This window comes from Thamnophis elegans, chromosome 4 (assembly GCF_009769535.1).
Source record: "Thamnophis elegans isolate rThaEle1 chromosome 4, rThaEle1.pri, whole genome shotgun sequence".
Lineage (NCBI taxonomy): Eukaryota > Metazoa > Chordata > Lepidosauria > Squamata > Colubridae > Thamnophis > Thamnophis elegans.
Genome location: NC_045544.1, coordinates 4,619,683 through 4,645,382, shown reverse-complemented (window position 1 = coordinate 4,645,382; position 25,700 = coordinate 4,619,683). Strand labels below are relative to the sequence as shown.

The 25,700-nt window shown below is 36.1% G+C and overlaps 1 protein-coding gene and 2 long non-coding RNA genes across 3 annotated transcripts; 1 reads left to right on the top strand and 2 right to left on the bottom strand.

Annotated features, from left to right (window-relative positions):
• Positions 1-242: 242 nt before the first annotated feature.
• FBXO9 (F-box protein 9) lies at positions 243-25,700 on the bottom strand. The gene is made up of 13 exons (XM_032215460.1): positions 25,306-25,700; positions 20,690-20,767; positions 20,173-20,325; positions 19,401-19,458; positions 14,144-14,243; positions 11,829-11,956; positions 10,767-10,881; positions 9,463-9,581; positions 5,904-5,994; positions 4,855-4,950; positions 4,403-4,496; positions 3,033-3,187; positions 243-947 (listed from the first exon to the last, which is right to left on the bottom strand). The coding sequence occupies exons 1-13, from the start codon at positions 25,306-25,308 to the stop codon at positions 839-841; spliced, it is 1,299 nt and encodes a 432-aa protein (XP_032071351.1). The 5' UTR covers positions 25,309-25,700; the 3' UTR covers positions 243-838.
• Positions 14,252-18,185, top strand: LOC116507375. The gene is made up of 2 exons (XR_004255193.1): positions 14,252-14,949; positions 17,432-18,185. It is a non-coding gene; the product is annotated as an uncharacterized LOC116507375 (long non-coding RNA).
• LOC116507376 lies at positions 21,214-25,182 on the bottom strand. Its single transcript, XR_004255194.1, has 2 exons — positions 25,086-25,182; positions 21,214-23,591 (listed from the first exon to the last, which is right to left on the bottom strand). It is a non-coding gene; the product is annotated as an uncharacterized LOC116507376 (long non-coding RNA).

Sequence of the window (25,700 nt, the reverse complement as noted above, 5' to 3'; positions counted from 1 at the left end):
TGTTTCTCAACCTTGGCAACTTGAAGATGTCCGGACTTCAACTCCCAGAATTCCCCAGCCAGCATTCGCGAATGCTGGCTGGGGAATTCTGGGAGTTGAAGTCCGGACATCTTCAAGTTGCCAAGGTTGAGAAACACTGACTTAAAGCCTCATAACATCTGAAGTGATTATGATTATTTAAAACCAGATAATTAAAAAAAAAGACATCTGAAGCTGAACTTTCACCTTTTGCTTTTTCTTGGTTTTTTTTTTTTTTTTTTTAAATAAAGCTGTAGTTTCTACTGAAATCAGCATCTCTTCCTGAACATGAATTCCTATTATACATTTATAGGCCACGCACAGATGCAGGACAAATTCTTCACATTTTGAGACTTCCCCAAGCACGCACACAATGTTTTATGTACAGCAGTATGTTTATAACAATTCCTGAACTTAAGGTGCATAGGCAGATGAAGCCTTACTTTGTAAAGAGAACAGCTTATAAATTTTGCTCATAAAATGAGATGGCAAAAAATGCCTTGTATCTTACAAAGTCTTTTCACAACATAAACAAGTTTAAAATAAAGTGTAAATTTGACATCAAAACCAGAAAGATAACCCTGCCACCCTAAATCAAATGTATTTCCAGTATATATTCTTCCAAAAAGATCTCCCAATTTTAAAATAAAATTCATATATATATATATAATGTGTATGTGTGCACACGCATGTATATATATATATATATATACACACACACATACATCCATCCATCCACGCAGGCACACACGCGCACACTCACATTTATAACTTAAATGTTGTTTGCTGTAATTTCTTTCATGCAAGAAATATAAGCTTCTTAGAGAGGCCTTTCTGAAATTGCAGTAAAGCTCTTCACGCGTGCAAAGAACAAAGGGGTGTACATCTTGTCAATGTCAAAAGAAGAGACTACTATCTCACCAGTAGACCTAAAAAAGAGAAAAAAGTGATCAGCATGTCTGTCTTATTCCTTGCCTAAAAGAAAGAAAACTGTCCTGAATAATATAACTTGTTGTACCTATTCTCTTTGCATCCTATGTAAGAAAATATTTTACTTGAAACCAGAGCATGTTTACATTTACGGCTATTTTGCAAAATGGAATTGGACACCAAAGTTCTCCAGACCTTAAAGCTGGAGCATGGTTCCAAAATAATACATTAATGTATAAGTTACACTGCAAAGAAATGGTTGTGTATGATTTTCATGGTTAGAAGAGACTTTGAGGCACAAATGCCATTTTCTGATGCTAATTAGACAATAACTCACAAATTATTAAAATACTGCAAAATAATTTAACAAGAATATCATATTAATTTGTTTAGTTTAGTATCTGTTTATCTGGTCTGGCAGGGTGGGCATGCTCCAGGTTCTTTGATTAAACAATGTCAACTGTCAAGAGCTCAGAAGCCCACGTTCTCTGTAGCAGCTCCTGCTCGCTGGAATGGGGGGTTTCCATGAAATCTGAATGGCTCCCTGTATTGTTCCCATCCAGTTTTGTCATCTTTATTCTTTTCTGTTTTTCCCTTGTTTTAAACGTTTTTAACAATTCGTAATCTACCCAGTCACTGAGAATTGGGCACAACATACACTTATTATTATGGTTCGTCATACAGTCAGCAGATGTTTACACTGGATTTGTTATTTTTATCTATCAAATCCTTCTCAAGGAGCTGGGATAGTGGTTGCTGTTTGATAGTGTTAAAGATATTGTGGCAGGACATAAGCTGTTCCAAATAAAGTTGCCTTTTTGTAATATCGGAATTGTACCCAAGGCATCTATTACTATTGACATCTTTTCTTTTGGTAACAGCATCCAATATCCAGATTTTTTCAATTTTGTTACTGATAAGTGTTAAGTCTGGGGTTTTATGCAGCTGTCTGTTTGAAGGACTTTAGCTTCTTCATCTTCTATTATTTTGTCTACTATACGGTCCCTCCAGTTCTTGCTTGCAGGCAAATTATCTTTTTGCAGCTATTCCAATGCACTATTGTTGCTACTTTGTCATGCTATTTATTTATAATCAGTGTGTACAATGTTCTTGCAATCACTAAATAGGTACTCCACTATTTTTTCAGCTTTTTTTTGCAGAGCTGGCATTTGCTTCCTTCTCAATTCACATTTTGTATGCATTTGTTTTTAAGACTTGGTTTTGTGCAGCCAGCATTTTAATTCGGCTCTAGTGACTGGAATTGTCCATGTATTAGCTACCTTGATGGTTTTTCCTTCACTGAGTTTTTAGACTTTAAGAACTTCTTCACTCTCTTGATGTATTCACTTCTAACTTTCTTCTTGACTTCAGTGAACTTAATTTTACCAGCTTGAAGGATGCCAGCAATGATTGCCTTCATCCAGTGTTGAGCAGCGACTCTATTCTGAATGGTATTTTTCAACAGTTTCAAATTATCCATGTAAAGAAGTGAGATACGTCTGGCAAATATTTTTGATGTTTGATTGCCCTGGCTTGATTTGTTCAATATTATTGACCAAATTAGATTTATTTGCCTAGGAAATTAAAATCAGTATTCTGCTTCATCTATGAGAAAATATCTAGCAAAGATTTCAAACCATGTAATTACAAAAGGATTTCAATTCACTCAATGGAATTTCCCCTTCTTCTCTTCTTCCTACTTATTGATGTACAACCAAATTCTTTCATCACTCTATTCTGCTGGCAATAATTGGCTAGTTGGATGGAAACAACTAGAAACAATGTGATATTATGGGCAATTCTCACCTTTCAGATAGTTGCATTTATTTTTATGTTAGAACATTAACTCTAATTATTAATCTTACAGGCTCCAGTTTAAAATGTAGTGATACAGACATTTCTTATAATATAAGTGGTATGATTATGTGCTATAAATGTTCATATAATTCCTTCTCCAAGTTTTGTTACATGTTGTATGCAGGCATAAAAAAAGCTTGTAAAAAAGGAAGAAATAAAATATCTTCTATTAGTTAGGTTTCAAGGACTTTTAAAGTTTTTTATAGCATTTTAAAAAAAACCCTTACTTGTAAGTTATGTGGCAAGAATGATGAATCCAAATGAGTTTATTAAATTTCTGGCGGCCACTGGAATTCAGCTGTAACCCTACATGAAAACTGTGATCAGTTTCTTGCACAGGGACACGACAGAAATATCTGAACTTGTGATAGTCAATTGGTTTCTACATAACAAACAAGAAAGGAATAGGCTGTCAAGGATATGCAGCAAAAAATGGCTACTAAAACTATATCTTAGTTAAAAGATAAAATGTTACATTTCAAAGACATTTTCCTTTCTACAAAATATTTTGGTACTAATCAACCATAATCAGCAATATCCTATGCTAGAGCCGAGGTGGCGCAGTGGTTAGGGTGCAGTACTGCAAGCCACTTCAGCTGACTGTTATCTGCAGTTCAGCGGTTCAAATCTCACCGGCTCAAGGTTGACTCAGCCTTCCATCCTTCCGAGGTGGGTAAAATGAGGACCCAGATTGTTGTTGGGGGCAATATGCTGACTCTGTAAACTGCTTAGAGAGCGGCTGAAAGCCCTATGAAGCGGTATATAAGTCTAACTGCTATTGCTATTGCTAATGCATAAAATCAAAATACAATGATCCTATTGTGAGAAGTGATAAACACAGAACATGTTTATTGTCTGAATGAAAATCAGCATTCATACAATTGTAAAAGATATATTTTTCTACATCAGTTTCTTCTGGAGTCTATGAATGCTGATTTTCATTCAGACAAAAACATTTCTACATTTATAATGAGGTGTATTTTTCTACAGTGTTAGTAATCTAAAATACAACATAATAGTTAAAAATATTAGGTATCCTACTTCTAAAACTAGACTTTTAAATGCTGATAGTGACAATATTAAGCATCTATAAAATTACTATGTGGTAGAAAATAGGAAAAGGCTTATTAATTTCTAATATTCCTACGCCTTCAATTTCCCCCTTAGCTTTCAACACTTTTTACAGTTTTTTCTTGTTCACTTTCTAGCCCTTAATTCCAATCTTCTATGCCTCTAGAAGGTAGGAAAAAGAAAATCCATATAGATTGCCAAATAATCAGTCTTCTCTTTAAATCTACAGCTTGCCTTCACTAGTTCAAGGCAGCAGGAAGCAGAGCAATTAAAATTATTAAACAATGTCCTTATATCCTTATATTTCACTACCTTCCATTTTAAAAAGAAAAAAATATGCCGAAAGATAGTTTCCTTTAAATTCAGAATTTAAGAATATTTGGAGAGAGTATTTTGCAGAAAGAACTACTCTAAAGTTGTATTTTTACTTAACAAATTATCCTAAAGTACAATACTTATTTACTGTTTTCTTATTCTATTAATCAGTTGATTACTGTTGACCATTAATATTTTCTTACATAAATACCTCTTCCTTCTTCTTTGTCATTACAGAAAATACTTTGGTTTGATTGTCTGTATCCTGGGAAAGGCGATAATGTCCAAGCAGGATTGCATCAGTTCTGAGATTTAGAAGGAAAACATTTCATGAAAATATATTCATTCAAGTGCTAATACAAAGACTACTATTATTAAATTAGGTCTGAGAATTAATAGGATTTAAATTAATAATGACCAACTTAAATCCCTATGATTCAGAGCTTACTGAAATTATAATTAACTTTAGATTGTAACATGGTTTTCTTTCATTAAAGATAACTTTAAGTGTAGTTTTCAAATCTCTTGATTAATGCATTCTTTAGTCTAATCATCTAAGCAATGAAAAATAATAGTAGCTTTACTATGTACCTAATTATCTTTCATTAAAAATATCAGGATCCCATGGACAATATAATTCTTTAATACAGATGTAGAAGATACCTTGTGTTTTTAGTCCGTAATCGAGGAACAATAGACTGAGGTTCTTCTGGAGTTGTTAACATCATTACCTGGCCATCTGGGAAAAACCTCAGGTACCTAAAGGAATTGTTCAACATTTTCCCAATTTAGGTTTGTTCACAAAAATATATTAAAAATAACAATAAAATGAAGAAACATCTTTCACAACGTATATATTTTGGTTAAAAACAAATATTAATGTACAAATGATAAATGTAAGGATCCAAAGGGCCTTGTGCTAACTTCCAAATATATCAAATCTTGCTCGGTTTCATACAGAAATCAGGTTAGTTGTATGTCAGCCTATGTCTGAATTTAGGAGCAACATGCTCATATGCACGTCGTGCATCAATCTTAGTAGGACACACAAATATGGGACTCAGGCTTTGTCCACCAAAAAAAGACAGATAATATATGAAGTATTAATCAATCAGGAGTCTTCTGTGTTTTCTGGGTACAAAGGAAAGTCAGCTTTTCATGTGGCTTTTCCCGAAGTCTCCAATTATAAAGAAATTAAAGTGAATGATATGGATATGCAATTAGAAAAAAGCTCTGAAACCTCACTGCATACAAAGAACCTTACCACAGAATGCACCAAAAGAACATGCCAACAGAACCTCATTAACTATGATGATTCAGTTTTGTTACTGGAACTATTTCAGTAGTGAGATATTAGCATGAAGATTAAATACTAGAGTATCAAATAATGAGTCAAAAGCAGCTCATTTCAGGATTTAATTTACATACTTTAAGCTAGCTCTGTATATTCATAGCCTGGGAATCATGGAAAATTCGGAATACCCACACAATTTTCTCCTAGTAATTTTTAAATACTTTAGGAATGTCTAAAAGCAGAATTATTAAAAAATTTAGTCACAAAATGCTTGGCTCCAATTATCTAAACCATCATTATTTTTTACACACAAGTAATCATTTGAATTCACTGTATATCTTGGTTTGCAGTATTATGTGTGAACTGCATTGAAAGGAAGACAAGAGAGATCATTAACTTTATTTTAAAATGGCTGTACCTGTAGTAGTCCACTTGGTGCCATGCCCGATAGAAACCATCAAGAGATTGTTCTCCTTGACGAATGTATGTTGTCTTGCTGATATACACCCCTGTAAAATACAGTTGCCTGCTTATTATACTTTAAATATTCAATTATGTATATTTTAGGATTCTGAAACAGAGAGCATATTACAATTTTCAATCTTCTTTGCTCACATTTAATTTACCAATTCTAATCTCATCTATTGCAATTTCTATATAAAGGTAAAGGCTCCCCTCGCATATATGTGCTAGTTGTTCCTGACTCTAGGGGACGGTGTTCATCTCTGTTTCAAAGCCGAAGAGCCAGCGCTGTCCGAAGATGACTCTATGGTCATGTGGCCGGCATGACTAAAGGCCAAAGGCGCACGGAACGCTGTTACTTTCCCACCAAAGGTGGTCCCTATTTTTCTACTTGCATTTTTTACATGCTTTTGAACTGCTGGTTGGCAGATCATGCACTGAAAAGCATGACAGGTTTTTTTTTCTTCAAATTATTATCTTTAAATTGGAAAGTCTTGTTATATTTTTTAAATAAAGACTGTTGTCCAAACAAGGATGGTAGGAAAGAGATCATACAAGAAACTGAATTCAACATAGGCAGGAGAGAGAAAGAAGGATCCTTGGTGTTTACACACAGATTAGTTCTTATTCTTAGTGAGACAAGAGTTACATAAGTAGTTCCTTCTCCTCTCATTCTCCACTGCAGGCTCACCTCAACATGTGAAGGGCAAGAATGGGATAGGTGGGACTAGTACAGTTTTGCACTATTCTCCTTTAAGTGTGAGGAAATGGTCACATATAGAGTAGGCATAATGTCTAAACAGGGCAAATGCTAGGCCGACTTTGCTGGGAATAAAGCATTTATAAAGGCTTCTGTTGAGCTTTTTACAATCTTTCTCTTGTCTTTTCTTCCTTGTACTCTAATCTCTGTATTAGTTTATTTCCCTCCTTCTCTCATTTCACTTTTCTTCATTTCTTGTAAATGTTTCTTTCCTTCCTGACATTTTCTCTATAGTACTATTCCTTTTTCGTTTCTGTCCAACAGAAAAATACTTAGGTGTTTGCATACACAGAAAAAAGTGAAGGCGAAAGGGGCTGACGTCGTGATGGCACGACATGCGATCTTGGTGTTCCGAGATCGCAGTTGATATTTCTGCCACTGGATGGTCCATTCGGACCTAAACCGTCCCAACAGAGACAGTGATTGAGAAAGGCACCTCCTGCTCATCTCAGAGACAGCGCAAAGTCCCTGAAAGATCCAGGAACAGCCTTTTTTTCCGACAACAGAAACGCAGCTAATTGGGGCAGCTCCAGAACGGGAATAAAGCGAAAAGAGAAAGTGTGTCGAATTGGTGAGGAAATTTTATTATTAGAAAAAGAGACTACCCACCCCCCCAAAAAATTAAGTTAAATTAAAATTGTAGATAGAAGACTATAAGCAATGAAATTAATCTACATTAAACTTAGTGTGTTATCCTGTTTCTATTTTTTTTCATGGATAGAATTTTTGCAAAGACTCCCTATTTTTTAAACTGAATGGATTAATTTTTCTTCTTCTTTTTTCACTTTTGCTTACACCTATGGATTAAATAAAATTTTCCTTCTTTTTTATAATGCTTGATTGGATTGTTTTTGATCTCCATTTAAGGGTTTTTTTCTTTCTTAAGCTTGGAATATAAAGAAGATAATAAGAAGGATTATAAAGAGGGTTGTAACAACAGGAGGAAAAGCAGTTACACTGCCACTTAGAGGCTGGAATTGGAAGAATGGCGCAGCAGGAAAAAGAAACTGTAACATTGCAAATGATTATGTTTGAAATTCAAAATCTATTAGTTATGACAGAGAATTGAAAAGAGATTGGAGAATATAGAATACAAAACAGAAACATTTGATGGAAAAACTGAGGATGTTTATCAAATGAAGAATGTGGAGAACAAAGTTCAAAAAATGGAAGGAAAAAATGAACAAAGAGATAAGAACACTGTGGATACTGACAACAAAGTGAGCGTGGTTGGTAATGGCAAGAGCGGAATATGGAAAGGGGAGGTAGATGGATTGGAACTCTACCCCAGCACAGAAGAAGAAAAGAGAGAAAAATTGACGGAAATAAGGAGAGAAATCTTTACAGAAGTACTAGCGATAACCAAAGATAAGCGAATGGAAAGAGCAGATGCTGGGTTTCGAGCTTTTATGAGATACGAAAGGAACAACATGTTGCGGAAAGTAACTAGAATATTAATACTACAAACGGCAAGAGATATAAGACTGCACTATTACTGGAAAGATACAGGTTGATGCAATGAAAATGTATAATAAAAGCTAAGCTAAATTTAGTTCACTAGTAGTATGTATAAAATGAAGTGACAATAGCTATAGTTAAATAATGATTAATAATGATAACAATACATATAGATATATTAGTTTGATAATATGAAATTTTATAAGAGCCGAGGTGGCGCAGTGGTTAAATGCAGCACTGCAGGCTACTTCAGCTGACTGCAGTTCTGCAGTTCAAATCTCACCGGCTCAGGGTTGACTCAGCCTTCCATTCTTCCGAGGTGGGTAAAATGAGGACCCGGATTGTTGGGGGCAATATGCTGACTCTGTAAACCGCTTAGAGAGGGCTGAAAGCCCTATGAAGTGGTATATAAGTCTAACTGCTATTGCTAACTGCTTATATAAACAACACATGGAGAATATGAGGAGGTTTAAAAGCTTTATCTAGAATATGTTATAAAGATGTATTGCAATTGGATGATTTAATAGAATGTTATCATATAATCCTATTCTAGATGTTGAATATTATATATAAAATGATGTAAAAACAATTGTAGCCTAATTAAGGTTGAGATATAATAATTGTGATATACATGAATATGTGAATTTAAAATATGCGATTTGATATGAATAGCGGGTGATGACTATGGAAGAGATGCATGGAAATACTGTAACCAACTGACACATTCTACAATTTGTAATGGAAGATGGGTTTTTTTTCTTTTTAGTTTGTCTTTGTTCAAAAATAAATAAAAAATTGTTTTAAAAAAAAGAAAGAAAAAGGTGAATTAATTTTGAAAATGGGGCACTTTATTTATAAGCAATTATTTTAATGATTAATTCAATTAACTTTTTTTCATGATCCTGTCTTTTATTGCAATGCAGCTTCTGGATACACACACAAGAATTGGAACATCCTTATTTAATTAAAATTTTCCTTATTATCCTTGCCACTTTGTTTTTGGGAGGATTTTTTTAGCAATTTCTGGAAAGGTCCTTCCCAGAGAATAGCTCATCAAATGCAAATATCACAATTATTCTATTCAGTGAGAGGTTATTAAAAAGGTGACTATGTGTTTTTAAGTGGGACTATGTTATAAGGCCAAAGTATATATTTAGAATGCCAATAACTGTTAGTAATCCCAAGTATACTCCAGTCACATTTCCAACTAATCTTTCTATTTATAATCAGAAACTATTGTTGCAATTATATGGTCCTGGCCTTTCCTGATTATCATTACAATATTGCTGTTTCTTACCATCAAATCGAACTCTAGGTCTTTTCACAAACATTTCTCTCCACGAGGTATAAGGAACCATTTTATTACATGTCCTGCCCCAAACCTTCAAACAAGCCTGACGCCAGATTTCAGGGTCCCTGGAAAAAAGACAGTGTGATCTGATTATAAAAATGTTAACACAAACAAGAGTTTCAGAAATATTGTGTGTTATTGGTTATCAAACACTGCAAATGATGGTTGTACAGTATCTTTAAATGAGACTATTATTCAGTTTTGAATACATTCTGGAAAATTGCACTTTGATAAGATTTAATTCACCCTGTTCCCTCCTTTATCAGTTTTGTATTCTGTGTGTGCATGGGCATATGCTTTTAACTTAATTAGACTAGAATCAGATATCACAAGCTAGAATTATCTTTAAAACTTCCCTCTTTCTGTATATATGACCGCATAATACATGCCAAATCAGAATAACAGAGCTTCTCATGCAAAAAAACTTTATGGAATACAGTAATAGGCTCAGCAGTTTTATTCAGAGGTTTAATTCAAAGTCACTTTTATCAAATCTTTGAACTGAATCAAACTGCATAGGAAAGTCAAAACAACTTTTTCCCCAAATTGATTTGAATAGTCAAATTCAATTAGCTTAACAGATGGAATGAAATAGCTATTTGAAATGGAACCAACCTGCAGGCCTTCAATAAATTTGTCAGAGGAGAATCTAAAGGCTACTTAGAGAACCAGAGAGAAATTGCCTCAATACTGTTCCATTAATGGAAACATACAATTACTTTCCATCAATAATCTTCACACTTACATAAGTTTCTGGAGTTTTTTTAATACTTGCTGTTTATTTCATAATTTTTTACTCTCATGATTTTAAAACTATAATCTAAGGTGGCCCTAGTTTTTCAGAACAAAATTAAAAGAATTGGTCACTGAATAATTTACATTAATAAAAGCATTACTTATAACTTAAAGTTATAACTTAACTGGAGTAATAGTAATTCATTTAAACATTTTTAAGGAATACATTTATTATTTTATACTAATAGGTTTATTTCGTAACTGGCTGGGAATAATGCCTGATAAATAAGTTTTTAGTTGCTTTAGTGAAGCTTCTTCTTTAAAATACTTTGTATTATTAGTTAACTGACCACATCTTTTATCTAAAACTTCCAAAAATTCAGTTAACTTTTAGTAAAGACCTTATTTTTATAACCACAAAAAATTGGTTGTCACCACTTATTTCAAAAATCCTAAAATTACTCACTTTTATCCGGATAAATGAAATTTTTATTGCATTATAGTTTCAATTTTACCTGGCACAAATGTAAAAACCTCTGCAGACCAGTGATAACTGTTCTAAAGATCTCAGGTCCAGATCACTGGAAACTACCCATCGAAAAATATACATTAACAGCTCCATAGGCAACACTATGGAAAAAAATGTAAAAATTAGAATAATTCCAGTAGTCTGATTTGGATCCACGCTAAAAAATAAACCCAATGCGGGGGAGGCTGTTGGCATCCAAATTACTGGCTTGGGATGTAATGTAATGCTGCTATTAGTTCTCCTCCCTCTTATAGCCCTTGGCACCAAAAGCAAGCAACAGAAAGCAACTGGAGAATCACTGAACTCTCCAGAGTAAATTTGCGGGTGATATGAGAGGTTTTAGGGTAAGGGCCCTTCGGCTTACAAGGATGAACAAAGGATTCTACTCTTAATGTGGTACTATGTTATTCTAAACATTACTGCATCTTCAAATATAGTATGTTTTTAAAAATTACATTAAGCATGATATTTTCATCCAAACAACTATTTTTGCAGGTTGCTGAATCTTTCATAAAGCATTCATTTTACAAAAATAATTACTCTACATGTCAACATGTTTAAATGTATTGTAATAACAATGGATATGAATATCTAAAAATGAAATTTTCTTCTTTCAATTTCAGATAACAAAATATATGGTAACAGCACATATTTTATTTTTTTAATTGTTAGATTTAGAATTTTAGAACAAGCAATTGCAGCAACTGTCACAATTAACAGATTCTTTTTATAAATCAGCATTTAGTTAGGAACCCAGTGAAATTCAGTACAAAACGTGTTATAATTTATAACATATTTCTATAGATCCCTACATTTAGAATATATTTCTTATGCTAAATGTATTTACTACCAGAAAGCATTATGTTAAGCCTGCAACATATATGAATTGTAACAATGAAGGAGGAACTATTTTATTGCTAAAATCTATACAGTTCCTATTAAACATCTCAAACTATTTTCTCCTGTTTAGCATGGTTTCTGAACATCCCTTTCATGATCTTCTATACTAAAATATGCCACTAATTTCCTACAGAAAATGTTCTTTTACCTGAGATATGAGTCTGACTCAGATTAAGCTCAGGCTGACATAGTTTGATGGATGATTCCTGAAGAGTGAGTTGTTGAAAGTAAGAGAGAAGGTCAGCCATTTTGCTATCATCTTCATTATCTTCAATGCTACAAAACACAGGCATAATATGAGACCAGAAAATCATAATACAGGTAATCCCCGGGTTACGAGCATTCCCTTAGCGAACGTTCAAAGTTATGCAATAAGTGTCCCCTAGCGATTACAAACAAGTCCCGAAACTAGCGTGTTTCCCCAAAAATAAGACATGTCCTGAAAATAAGGCCATGCCAGATTTTCGGGGTGGGCAAAAATATAAGCCATCCCCCCAAAATAAGCCCTAGTGAAGGGGTGGGTTTAGCAGCCCTTCCCGCGGTCGCCTCACGACTTCTTGGCCCTTTAATCGGATCAGTTGAGCTGCTCCATTCACAAAACAGCTGATTCGTGGGTGCCGCTCAGGGCTCTGCCTCCAGCAAACGCCAGTCGCTTTTGCGGTTGCAAAAGAAGCCGGAGGTCAAACAACGCAACACAAATGCCCCAGGCCCTCCTTACCTAATGGCAACAGTCACAGCAGGCAATTCCGTCCGCGGAACAGGAAAGGAAGGCATGGAAATCAATACACCTGGGACATCGGAAGAAGCCCTGCGAGGAGAAGCTGCTGCTGATGTGCAAAAAATCCCCCCCACACAGACCTGCAAATCGTTCTTTCAAAGAGGAGTTTCACCAGGATGAAGGCGACACAAACGCCACCCTCAGCCACCTCTTCGTCTGGTGAAACTCCTCTTTGAAAGGATGATCGGGGGGGGGGGGGGGGATTTCCTGCACTTCGGCAGCAGCGTCTCCTCGCAAAGCTTCTTCCGATGTCCCAAGTGTATGGATTTTCATGCCTAAAGGAGGTCGCTTCTCACCTGCATATTCACACTGAAGGCTCGAAATGGGGCGTTTTTGCAAATGGCATGAAAATGGGGAGGGGAGATTTCCCTTCCTCTTACCCTGTTCTGAAGCTCAGCATAGACTCAGAACAGGATAAGAGGCAAAAAACTCCACCCTTTTCCTGGCAATTGTTCTTTTCTTGGGATCTCAGTGCAGATGTACATCCCCTAAATGCTCTATCCGAAGCCTTCTCTGCATCCGTGCAGAGTTCCCAAGGAAAGGATGGTGTGTGGGTGTGTAAGAGAGAGATCCCTAACCCCCCACTCCCAAGGCAGCCACATCCTTCCTCTAACCTGATTTCCTGCTCCATTCTCCACTGCCACGTGCAGGGCAAGAAAAGTAGTTTGAGGGGCCACTTCCAACTTCGCAAGATCTCCCCCCCCCCCCCCCGAGAACTTGGAAGGTATTTTCTGGTATTTGTTTTTACTATAGGCATACAGTCTACTTTTCTTTTCTTGTCCTGTATGTGGAGCAGAGAATGGAGCTGGAAAGCAAATTAGTGAAGGGATGTGGCTGCCTTGGAGGGAGGGGAAGTGGGGAGGGGGAGAAAGAGAGAGAGAGAGAGAGAGAAAGAGAGAGAGAGAGATTGTTCTGCAGGAAGACACCCCCCCCCCCCGCCCGGCAAAGCCAGAGCTTCCATACTGACTTTATCAGAAAGTTGCAAAGGGTGATTATACGATCCCAGGACACTGCAACTATTTAAATATATGCTAGTTGCCAAGCATCTGAATTTTGAACATGTAATCATAGGGATGCTGCAACGGTTGTGTGAGAAATGGTCATAAATCACTTTCGATGTTGTAATTTTGAATAGTCACTAAACAAATGGTTGTAAGTCGAGGGCTACCTGTATTTCCTAACTGTGAGAGGAGAGTTGGCTCCTTCAGTTCATACTGGATTTCCAATATTGGAATAACTGTGTATGTATCACATTGTTTTTGCCTTGTTTGAGGCCTTTTTGCTTCTTCTAGTTTCTTTACCAATAGTATAGGACAAAGTAAATTATGTTTAAAAAGTGGCAATTTGAGACCTAGAACATCCTTAAAAATTCTGATGATTCAATAGATTTTTAGTTTAAAAAATCAATCTGACCAAAATATATACTGTATATGTAACAGTAAACCTTTGGAAACTACCTTAATTATGCAGCAGGATAGTTTTTACTATGTAAATTCAGAAGAATATCTTATATACTTGAGCTATTTATGAATGTACTCTCTAGTAATCGTCTAATTAACTAAGATGGGTTTACTGGGGTCATGTCCATCTAACACCACCAATAACTATATAAATATGAAATACAGTATATACTAAGTACAACTTTTTCAAATAATACATACATATATACATACATATATACTTACTAGCTTTTCCCAATACTGTCGCCTTCTGGAGATCTGGTATAAGTAATTTTAAACTCAATATCTGGGACCAATTGCATAGCCAGACGATAAAATTTAATAGCTAAAAATAAAAGCAATGTTTACTTAAATTGATTGTTCATACACTTTGGAATATTAAAAATGGAGTTTTAAAAATCAGTGCATTAGCAGAGTTCTTAAGCAACTATTCATTCTTTTGTTATTATACTATTAATTCAAAACATATTCTGCAAAAATGATGGTAAGAGAGTACAATCACTGTGATTAATTAAAGGCCGTTTTAATAATATAACTAACTATTTCCATACTTTTTTACAGGTATTGATAAAATGTGGTGACCAGCTGGGAGGAGTGGAGCAATGGATTGAATCAGCAACAAGGATCATTGAGTAATTAATAGACAGGGCAAGGTAAGTACTCCGAGGTTAAAATTGGCAGAGTTGCTTGAGCCAGTTAGCACATTTGAAATGTTGAGAACATATTTTGGCAACTGTCTTCATTAGGATGAGCAATCACAAAGCACCCATTCACTGTAAGATAAGCTGGTAAGATTGTGGCCTTATCATCCATCTAATATCCCAAGACGCTTGCTTGAATACATGAGGACCAGAAACATTCTTGGAATAAAGACTGTGACGTTGCTTTGCAACTCCCATTAAAAAAAATTAGGAAGAAAAAAAGATAAATCAGAAGGGACAGGAGAGGGGATTTTATGTACATTAACCATATTGCTATCTTTATTAAAAATGTTTAAGTCCATTTATTACAATACTTACTTCAAAATTACTGTGCCAGTAAAAAGGTTGTTTAATAATATCCTTCACAATTCAAAATGTTTTCAAATAAATTTTAATCTTTATAATAACCCTGTGGTTAGGTTAGTCAGAAATCTTTATTTTCCAAATGTCTACCTAATTCAATAGGTAGCACAACTTTGAATATGGTTCATCCCAGTCAAAACTAGTCAAAGTATGTGATCCTCTAAACTATAATGACCCATCTTTATTTTTATAATTAAATTATTTAGTCAGCATTTGAAAAAACAAATATAACTCTCAACCCTCACTGTACCTGCTGTCCTCACTATATGTTATACTGTGTGCAGCTTGACCTGCAACTAAACCCACCTATCCTTTAATAAACCAGACCAGGTGCATAGATCTAGGAACAGGATGGTGAAACTGAGAAAAATAGAAATATATACAGTAAGAACCTAAATACAAAATAAGCAATGTTGAGTTGCTGGTGAGCATAACAATTAACACAGATAAATCTAGATAAAGTATTCAGAAAGTATTCAGAAAGACCCCTTCACTGCAGCCTGATTGTTGAAATTTGTTTTTTTCTCATTAATTTCTCATTTAATACCTGATAATGACAAAGTGAAAACAGAATTTTAGAAATGTCTGTAAATTTATTAAAAAGAAAAAAAATGAAATATCACATTGGCATAAGTATTCAGACCCTTTGCAACAACACTTGAAATTTAGCTCAGCTGCCTCCCATTTCTCTTCATCATTGCTGACCTCTTTCCACATCTTGACTGGAGTCCACCTGTAGTAAATCTAATGGATTAGACATGTTTTGGAAAGGCACACACCTCTCTATAGGTGTCACAGCTGACAATGCACACTGTAGCAGAGCAAAAGCCATGAGGTGAAAAAAAAACCTGCCTACAGAGCTCAGAAACAGGATTATTGCAAGGCACAGATCTGGGTAAGCCCACTTGGGGTTTGCAAAAAGGCACCTGAAGGACTCTTGAGACTGTGAGGCACAAACTCTAAGCGGGCTTTCATGCGTTTTGCACCGAAGAGAAGCTTCTACCTAGCCACTCTGCCATAAAGCCAATTGGAGGAGGACTGCAGTGATAGTTGTCCTTCTGAAACTCTGTCCTATCTCCACACAGGATCTCTGGAGCTGTCAAGAGAGATCATTGGGTTCTTGGGTCACTTCTCTTACGCCCTTCTCCCGATTGCTCAGTTTGACCGGCAACCAGCTCTTGGAAGAGTCCTGCTCCAAACTTCTTCCATTTGAGAATTATAGAGGCCACTGTGTTCTTAAAAACCTTCAGTGCAGCAGAAATTTTATTGTAGCCTTCCCCAGATCTGTGCCTTGCAATAATCCTGTCTCTGAGTTCTGTAGGCAGGTTTTTTTTTCACCTCATGGCTTTGTTCTGCTACAGTATGCATTGTCAGCTGTGATGCCTTCTATAAAGAGGTGTGTGCCTTTCCAAATCATCTCCAATCAGTTTAATTTAAGGTACCATTCAAGGTGTAGAAACATGTCAGCAACGATGAAGAGAAATGGGAGGCACCAGAGCTACGTTTCACATGTTGTTGCAAAGGGTCTGAATACTTATGCCAATGTGAGATTTCATTTTTTTTTCCTTTTTAATAAATTTACAGACATTTCTAAAATTATGTTTTCAGTTTATCATCTACTGAATGTAGATTAATAAGAAAAAAAAATGGATTTCAACAACTGTAGAATCAGACTGCATCATAACAAAATTGACAAAAGTGAAGGGGGTTTGAATACTTTCTGAATGCACTGTAAATCTCACCAGCAACGCTGTGTGCATGGGATGTGGATTTTTGTCCTCAGATCAACATGTGCCATGGGTTAGGTTGGATTCTTCCTGATGCTTCAGTTTCCTCAGAATGCTAAAGGAAATGGAATCTGGCTTTCCAGGATGCACTTGTTTTTGGAATGAATGGTGATGGGAAGATGGATGCCTTAAAGGGCAGATTAGCTTCCAAACAATAAAGGATTTGTCCCCAGCCACTAGATAGAGCTCAGCGCTTGCCAGAGAACAACAATATATACACTGGGGTAGAGTTCATTTTACAAGTTTGTGAGTTAATTTCCAAACATTTTGTTACCAGGCAAAGTAAAAACTTCAGCAGAGTTTAGGGAATGTCAGTGTTGGTGTTTTTCTCCTTATAATGGCTTGGTGTGATCAGTAGGTCTTGTGATGGGAGGATCACATCCGGTGAGGGTCTAGTGATGGTTTTTGTGATGAGTCAGGTGTGAGTCATGTTGGGTGAGGGGCTTGTGATAGAGAGGTCACATCAGGTGAGGGTCATTGGGAAGTGAAGTGCTGGTTGGGGGGATTGCATGGGTTGGTTGAAGGTCAGTGCTGTCTGTTGATTGGTTGTGCAGTTGATTTGAACTGTCAGGGCTTCTCATAGGCTGGTTGTAGGTCGATGTGTCTATTGATGAAATTGCTTTCTGGAATGCCAGGCTTCAATAAACCCATTTGCATAGCAGGTGGTAGCATGGTTGATGATTCTTGTATTGCTTCAATCAAACTGGTGCTGTTTAGTGTCAGTATAGGTAGCTATTAGGGATTTTGGATCATAGTGATTGTCTGCCAGTTCATGTTAATAGATTCTGGTTTTCAACTGATGTGATGTTTTTTCCATGTAGAATTGTATACAGATATTTGCCACTATTGCAAACTTACATGGAAATGCAATGCTCAGACATGCCTACAAGTGTAGCTTTCTTCATTTGTGAAGAAAGCTACACTTTCTTCACAAATGCCTCCGCAAACAAACAAAAAAGTATATGCTACCAATCACCAATGCCCACAACCGCCATGAAAAATACCAACGCATCACCGAAGAACAAAAAAAGCATATGCCTCAACTGTTTTGGACATGCCTCAACTGACAGACATCTTAGAACACATGATCCACAGGAATGCCAACAAAATACAAACCAATACAAAAATGCAACTCACTACAGGAGAAACTCAATACCATCACCTCAAAACCACCAGACAACTCAGAATTAGGGATCAGAAATCTATCTAGCAGACCTCTATCAGATGATGAAAAGACTGTCCTCACACACAGCCTCAACCACAAAGACACTGACCCCATTGAATTCTCAGCCAACCTCAAATACATTTTAAAATCGAACTACCTGGACTAAGAAATACAATAAGACATCAGGCAAAGAATCATCCTAACAAGCAATGCAACAGATAAAACAAACACTCAGGCAAAACACGAAGAGAACACTGAAGAAACTGAAGCAAGATGAAAATATTGTCATCCCACAGGCAGACAAAGGTAGACCGACTGTGGTTATGGACAAAGCTGATTATACCAGCAAAGCTGAAAACCATTCAAATGATGATACCTGCCACATAATCCACAATGATCCAACAAAACAGCTAGAGAAAAAAATAAAATACACCCTAAGGAAAATGGAAAAAGAAAAACAGCTAACACCACTAGAGAGAAAGAACATGCAACCACAAGACTCCTCCACATCCAAGTTCTATGGACTCCCAAAAATATACAAGAATGGGATCCCCTTACACTCAATTATGTCTCTACCCAGAACACCAATGTACAAACTAGCAAAAACCCTGCAGGAGAAACTTTTAGACACCTGACTCAACCCACTCAATAAATTCCCCAGAACAATATATCCAACTTATCAAGCACATCAAAATCAACAAGGAAGGAATCATGGTCTCCTTCAATATCACAGTACTCGTCACCACGATACCAACCTGGCTAAACACCACCTACTCACTAAACACCATACTTACAAAGATGACTCTGCCATAGAACACTCCATGTCCATAGCAACCATCATGAAACTTCTGGATCTATACCTCAACACATATTTCAATTTTAATGGGAACATCTATTTGCAGGTACTCATATTCCTCAGGATCAACTTCACACATGAAGAGAAAACAGACAAGACTCCCATTCCTTGATATTAACATAAGGAAAGTAAGCAACAGAGAACAGGAAACCCGTGTCTACCGCAAACCCACTCACATGGACCAGATCCTCAGCTTCGCAAGCAACCACCCCACCACACACAAAAGAAGCTGCGTTCATTCCCTTTTCAGAAGGGCCAGGACACATTGCAACACCACAGCACTAAGGAGAGTGGAAGAGAAATGACTGCTTGATGTCTTTCAAATGCACTTGTTTTTGGAATGAGGGATGATGGGAAGATGGATGCTTTAAAAGGTCAGATCAGTTTCCAAACAATAATGGATTTGTCTCTGGCTACTAGATGGGGCTCAACACCTCCCAGAGAACAACAGTATATAAACAAATTATATGTTGGGGGCTTGACAACCATGTTGCCTGTTAATAATGAATCTTTACATTGTATTTTTCACTATAACAGTAAATGGTTTTAGCTCACAAGGAACATGGTCCAAGAAATTAATATATGACATTAAATCGGAATGTTGAATTACCTTCATAAAGAGCTCCATTTTGCTCTTGTTCCACTGCCTTCAGAAACAGTTCTCTTGCCTGCACAAAAATTAGTCATTTGTTTTTGGAATTCCTTACATGTAAGCAAAGAAAATTGACTTAAGTAATGAAATACAGCCTTCTATTAGTATTTTTTTTAGTATTTTTTTTAATACTATTTTTTTAAAAAAATCAAAAGCAGTTTTACTATGGCTAATTAAATTTTAATAAACAACCTAATTATTGACCAAAACTGATTACTTCAATGTTAATCATGTTAATTGCACTACAATCCTGTATTTTTTTTCAATATCTGATCGTGTTTTTAATCATATTTTGCCTTTACTTCGTTGAACATAAATCCAAATGTACAGGAAATTGAGGACAAGGTTTTTTTTCTCATAATACTGACAGCATTATTTCAATAAGATACAGCTCAATTGTAAGAATAGAAATAAAAAAATTAGGTTATACTTTACACATACTGAAACACTAAAAGATGAATGTTAACAATTTAGAAATAGCAAAAGCAACAGCAATAACAATAGCCCTTAAAGTTATACACCGCTTCATAGTGCTTTTACAGCCCTAAGCGGTTGAGTCAGTATATTGCCCCCAACAATCTGGGTCTTCATTTTACTGACCTCAGAAGGATGGAAGACTGAGTCAATATTGAGCCAGTGGGAACCGAACTGCTGGCAGTCAGCAGAATTAGCCTGCAATACTGCATTCTAACTGCACCACCATGGCTCTTAGCAGGTTTAAATTGTTTACCTTTTCCTCTTTTGCAAGTTCAAGTTTCCCTTTGGTATCTATGGTCTTTAATAAAGACCCTCTTGTTCTGCAGGATCGAGTTTCCAGACCTGTAGAGGTCCCCCCTGGGGTAAGTTCAAACATCCACTGGGCTCTGAACATCTGAAGCTCTGCCTAAAAATCCATTTTTGAAGAATGATCAATAAACATTATAAGAAGCAGCAGCTGAAGTTCTACAGATAGAAAGAAAAGAAATACTGAATTTCTAGAGATGTATGTTCCTATCAAGAATATCAAGTATTTCTGTCACATGGATAGAAATATTTTTCTACTAAGTTGATTTTTCATAATCTTAATAAACAATTATTCTTATGAAAAATTTTAAGGATCATTGCAACTGCATCCCCCAAAATAAAACTGTTTTCCATTTAAAGCTAATATACAGAAAAGTTTTATGTTGAGACAAAAGTACAAAGGCACATGGAATAAAGAATAAAATTGTATATATTACTACACGAGTGAGGATAAAACAGCACACCTCAAGATTTGCTTCACCAGAAATATCATTGTCATCCTCCTTTACTATGTCAGAGCAAGAATCTTCTTCTCCTTCTGCCTAATAAAGAAACATCAAGTTAGTATTCCAAGTCATTATATATTAATATCATAAAATCACAGATACTAACAAAAAATTGTTAGAGATGGTCCATTTTAATCAGTTGCTCAGACATTTGCAATGTTAATGAAAAGCCCTAAATAACTTGTGTTACCTAAGTAATTGCTTCAATATAGGCCTAATCAATCCTTATATTCATGATAGGATGTCTTCCCGACTCTTTGGCTTACTGAAATTCCTTTAATGATGTTATAGGGGCAGATGTTTCCTGTGCTGTATCCACTCTGGGAATAAATTGATTTTGAAGATTAGGAAATCTTCCATAGTGCAAAGGTTTTGCCATGACCTGACAATTTATCTATTCCCCTCTTGATTTTACTTGTCAGGGTAATTGTTTATTTCATTAGTTTTAAGTTTTTTTTTAATTGCTTTACTTAAAATTTCAGAACTGTTTCAGATGGTTGACGTTTGCATTATCACAATGTAGGAAATTCAACAAATATTTCTGATGTTCAGTGTGTATGCATTCAAAATTCCAGTATACAAATGGATTCCTTCTAGGAGAAAAATTTCATTGTCTTGAAGCCAACTCTATAATCCTGCTGACAAAATAGTATCCACTAGTGGCATGGATGGGAGATAGCAAACAAAATATATTTTTGAGCTATTGCTTTGATGCCCTACAAGAAGTACCACAGAGTAATCTTCCAAAAGGTCTCCTTAGCAGATTCCCAATAACAAAGGCAGTATCTCAAATAATCAAGCCCAATACAAATCTTTCACTACAAGCATTGTCTGATCTTTGTACCTTGTATCAGATAGCAACCTATCTATTGCATTTTTGCACCAATTACTAATTTCAAGTACTCTTCAAGGACAGCCATAAGATAAACATATTGCAGAACTCAAGACAGGTTATAACCAAAGAATGGATATGTTATATAATAGCCTTCACCTGCAGATTCAAGACTGCTGTTAAATGGCAAATCTGCTCCTCTTGAGGGAGGGCAATCTCATCTAAAACAGGTTTTACCACACTCTCCATCCAGAGTTCTGTTTTTCAAAAGCACCTTTGTTTTGTCTGGATTTAACTTCAACTTGTTCTCCCTCATCTCTGTTATCAAGTTTAAGGTTGAAGAATCCAACTGCTTCCTTGAAACTAGATAAGTACCGGTAATAATAGAAATGTGCATCATCCCTGGTTTTAAAAACTATTCAGTTAAAAGGCCCATGCAGACTGATGTTCCACCCCACTCCCATGCTTTTCACTCTCTATATAGAGAATATTGTGTTGCAATTATTTTATTTCTTTAATCAATTTGTAAATGTCCCACTTCTCAGGGCTTTCTATGAACTATTAATGTCCTTGAATTTAAATTGTAAGACCTCTCAAGAAGCAGGAGAAGAGGGACAATCAAATGCATACACTGACCATAACCAAAGAGTTTTTAACAGTTTAGATTTTATTTACTGCAGTATGTAAATTGTAATTTGTAAACTATTGCTTCAACGTGGATGCCTGAGGAGGCTACATGCAAATTAGATCCTTACTGTTCAATGTGAACTTCTAACAAGAATGGAGCACATGGTTTCAGCTGATCAATCAACCACTGCTAAAGGAAGAGGAGGCAATACCTTCAGTCATTAAAGAAACTGGTCTCTCTTCTTAAAATACTTCCATGGATCTACTTATCCAACCTATTACTGTTTGAAAAAGCTGCAGAAAAGGTAGCTAGGCTTCAACTACAAAAGGGTCCTGGATGAGACAGATTATTTGGATCCTTTCTAAACAAGACATGAAACAGAACATGTTTTTGTAGACGCAACTTGAAACAGCTGTGATGCACTCTCCTTTCCTGTAGACCTCTCTGTAAGTTTCGGTATAACAACATGGTATCCTTTTGAGCTGCTTGCAAGAGAGGGGGACTGGAGACAGTTTTGAAGTAGTTCCACTCTCTTCTGAGAGGGTGATATCAATTTGATGCTGTTGCAGAAGAGATGTCAAGTCCTTGGATATATTTCTGCTTGGGCCTTTGTAACAGTCTCCTTCACGTAAAATCTGCACTACCTTCATGATCTATTAGAGAATGGACACCCCAGATCAAAAAAAAAAAAAAGAGATGAGAACTCAGAGGCTTGATTTTCTCAACAACAGATCCTTCCCACTGGAACACCTTGTCCAAATCAGGTGTGCCTCTTTCCATGTTTCAGAAGATGACAAAAACAGACCTTTTAAAGACTTCTATATTTATTGGTTTTACTAAGGTATTTCATTAAAATTGGATTTTGTAATATTGTAAACCACATTAGAACTGGCAAGTGGGTGGCAAAAAATCTCAGTAACTACACATTCACTACAACCTGTCCAACAAATCACAATTAAACTGCATGTGCCCACCTACTTTTCTCTTGTATGATTCTGTCTGATTGTTAAAAAACAAAAAACAAATTACCTTTGCCAAAGTTATTAAGCTGATATTCTTTTCCCCCCCTTGGGAACGAACCACCACGTATAAGAGAGCAGGCAGCGCAGATGTCACGTTAGTCTCTTTGCTAGCACTTTCCAGGGACTTGCTAGAAACAAGTGCCTAGTTCTAATTCTGCCACCCCGAACCGCATTCATCCCAATATCTTATTCCAACTGTTTCTGGCATCAGCGGAAACCACTTATTTAAACTAAAGGCTTCAGCACCTTCTGGTGACGGACGGCTGGCTATGTTTGGTCTTTTCCACCGAATCTACTTAAAAGAGAGTTGCTGAACAGCTTCTTGGCCTCGTAAATCTTTGTTGCGCTTTTAAACTGGAGGTTGCGCTCATTTGTGCACTTTTCACGATTTTAAAAAAATATAATAAATAAATATAATAAATAAATAATAAATAAATAAATATATAATAATATTATATATTTAGGATCTACTTAAAGAGAGTTGCTGCACAGCTTGGCCTTGTAAATCTTTATTGCACTTTTAAAGTGGATGGCGCTGTCATTTGTGCACGTTTCACGTTTTTTAAAAATATAATATAATAATATAATAAATAAATAATAAATAAATATATTATTATATATTTAGGATCTACTTAAAGAGAGTTGCTGCACAGCTCGGCCTTGTAAATCTTTATTGCGCTTTTAAACTGGATGTTGCGCTCATTTGTGCACTTTTCACGTTTTTTAAAAATATAATATAATAAATATAATAAATAAATAATATAATACAATAAATAAATATAATAATAATATTATATATTTAGGATCTACTTAAAGAGAGTTGCTGCACAGCTTAGCTTGGCCTTGTAAATCTTTATTGCACTTTTAAAGTGGATGGCGCTGTCATTTGTGCACTTTTCACAGTTTTTTAAAATATAATATACATATAATAAATAATATAATAAATATTATATATATATATATATATATATATATATATATATATATATATATATATATATAATTATATTTATGCTGATAAATAATAAAGGGAGACTAGTATAGATCTATTTCAAGCTATTTAGCTCTCATCAGCTAGCCATATCCTTACTGGGAATCGAACCTGTGCTCTATTGTCTCTCAGGCAGATGTGTTAACCATTGAGCATATAAACATATATATATATATATATATATATATATATATATATATATATATATATATATATATATATATATATATATATATATATATATATATATATATATATATATATTAGATTTTTTACAACCCCTGGTAAGCCCCAATTATGGGAGGAAGCTAACTTCCATCATCTGTCCTTCGGCTCGTCACAAGAGTCCATCACGACAGAAACCCAATATTTTTACTGTTGCCTTTGTTATATTTGTGTGTTTTTTTTATTTGGGCTGATAAATAAATAAAGGGAGACTAGTATAGATCTATTTCAAGCTATTTAGTTCTCATCAGTAAGGGCATGGCTAGCTGATGAGAGCTAAATAGCTTGAAATAGATCTATACTAGTCTCCCTTTATTTATTTATCAGCACAAATAAAAAAAACATATATATATATATATATATATATATATATATATATATATGTATGTATATGTATATGTATATATATATATATATATACACACATACACATACACATACACATATACATATACATATATATGGCAGCCAGGCCGTTATATATATTATATTTTAATATTTATAATATTATATATTTAGGATATATACATACATATATACATATACATATACATATACATATACATATACATATACATATATATATATATATATATATATCCTAGAGCTATCTTCCGCACTCTCGTTAGCGAGAGGCTTCTTTATTCGCGAAGCACCTTCCAAATTATAAGCCCGTCACCTTCCACAAACGTTCGGCGAAGAGGCCGAACCGAGGCGCGATTTGAGCGCGCCTCGCGATATCAACCGCCTCGCCTCCCCCTCCCCCTCCCCGCCCCTTCTGCGACTGCGCGTTTCAGAGCGCGAGACCCCCCCCCACCCACCCGCCCCTCCTCGCGCTCTCGTCACGCGCACCCGCCCCGCAGCCCCTCCCCTCACCATGCTGAGGCCGCGGCTGAGGCAGCCAGGCCGTCCGTCCAACCGTCGCCAAACGGCAGCGCTGTGGCCGTTTTCGAACTCGGGGGGGCGGCCTCGTCCCGGTTGGTTGAAGGTTGTTGTTGCCGCCGCCTCTCAACGGCCCCGTCGGGTCTCTCTTTTTCCCCGGACTCTTTATTCACCTCCCTCTCGAGTGGGTTACCAAGGCAGGGATAGAAAAAAAAATTAGCAGAGTTCTCGGTCAGAGAAGCGGACTACGCAGCGGGAGTCACTGCGAGCGCGGCGTACGGCAGCCATTTTCTCAAAAAAGACAAGCGAGGAGCGATTGCGAGCGAGCGAGCGCGCGCGAGGGGAACGTCAGCGACCGAACGAGATGGAGCAAGGGGGGGGGGGTGAAA

Excerpts from the sequence above, each read along its gene's own strand:
- FBXO9 (XM_032215460.1), bottom strand. Across the intron at positions 5,995-9,462 it reads ACCTAGAGTTCGATTTGATG|GGGTGTATATCAGCAAGACA; the intron begins GTAAGAAACAGC and ends TGTATTTTACAG. Across the intron at positions 948-3,032 it reads TCTTGCCACATAACTTACAA|GTCTACTGGTGAGATAGTAG; the intron begins GTAAGGGTTTTT and ends TCTCTTTTTTAG.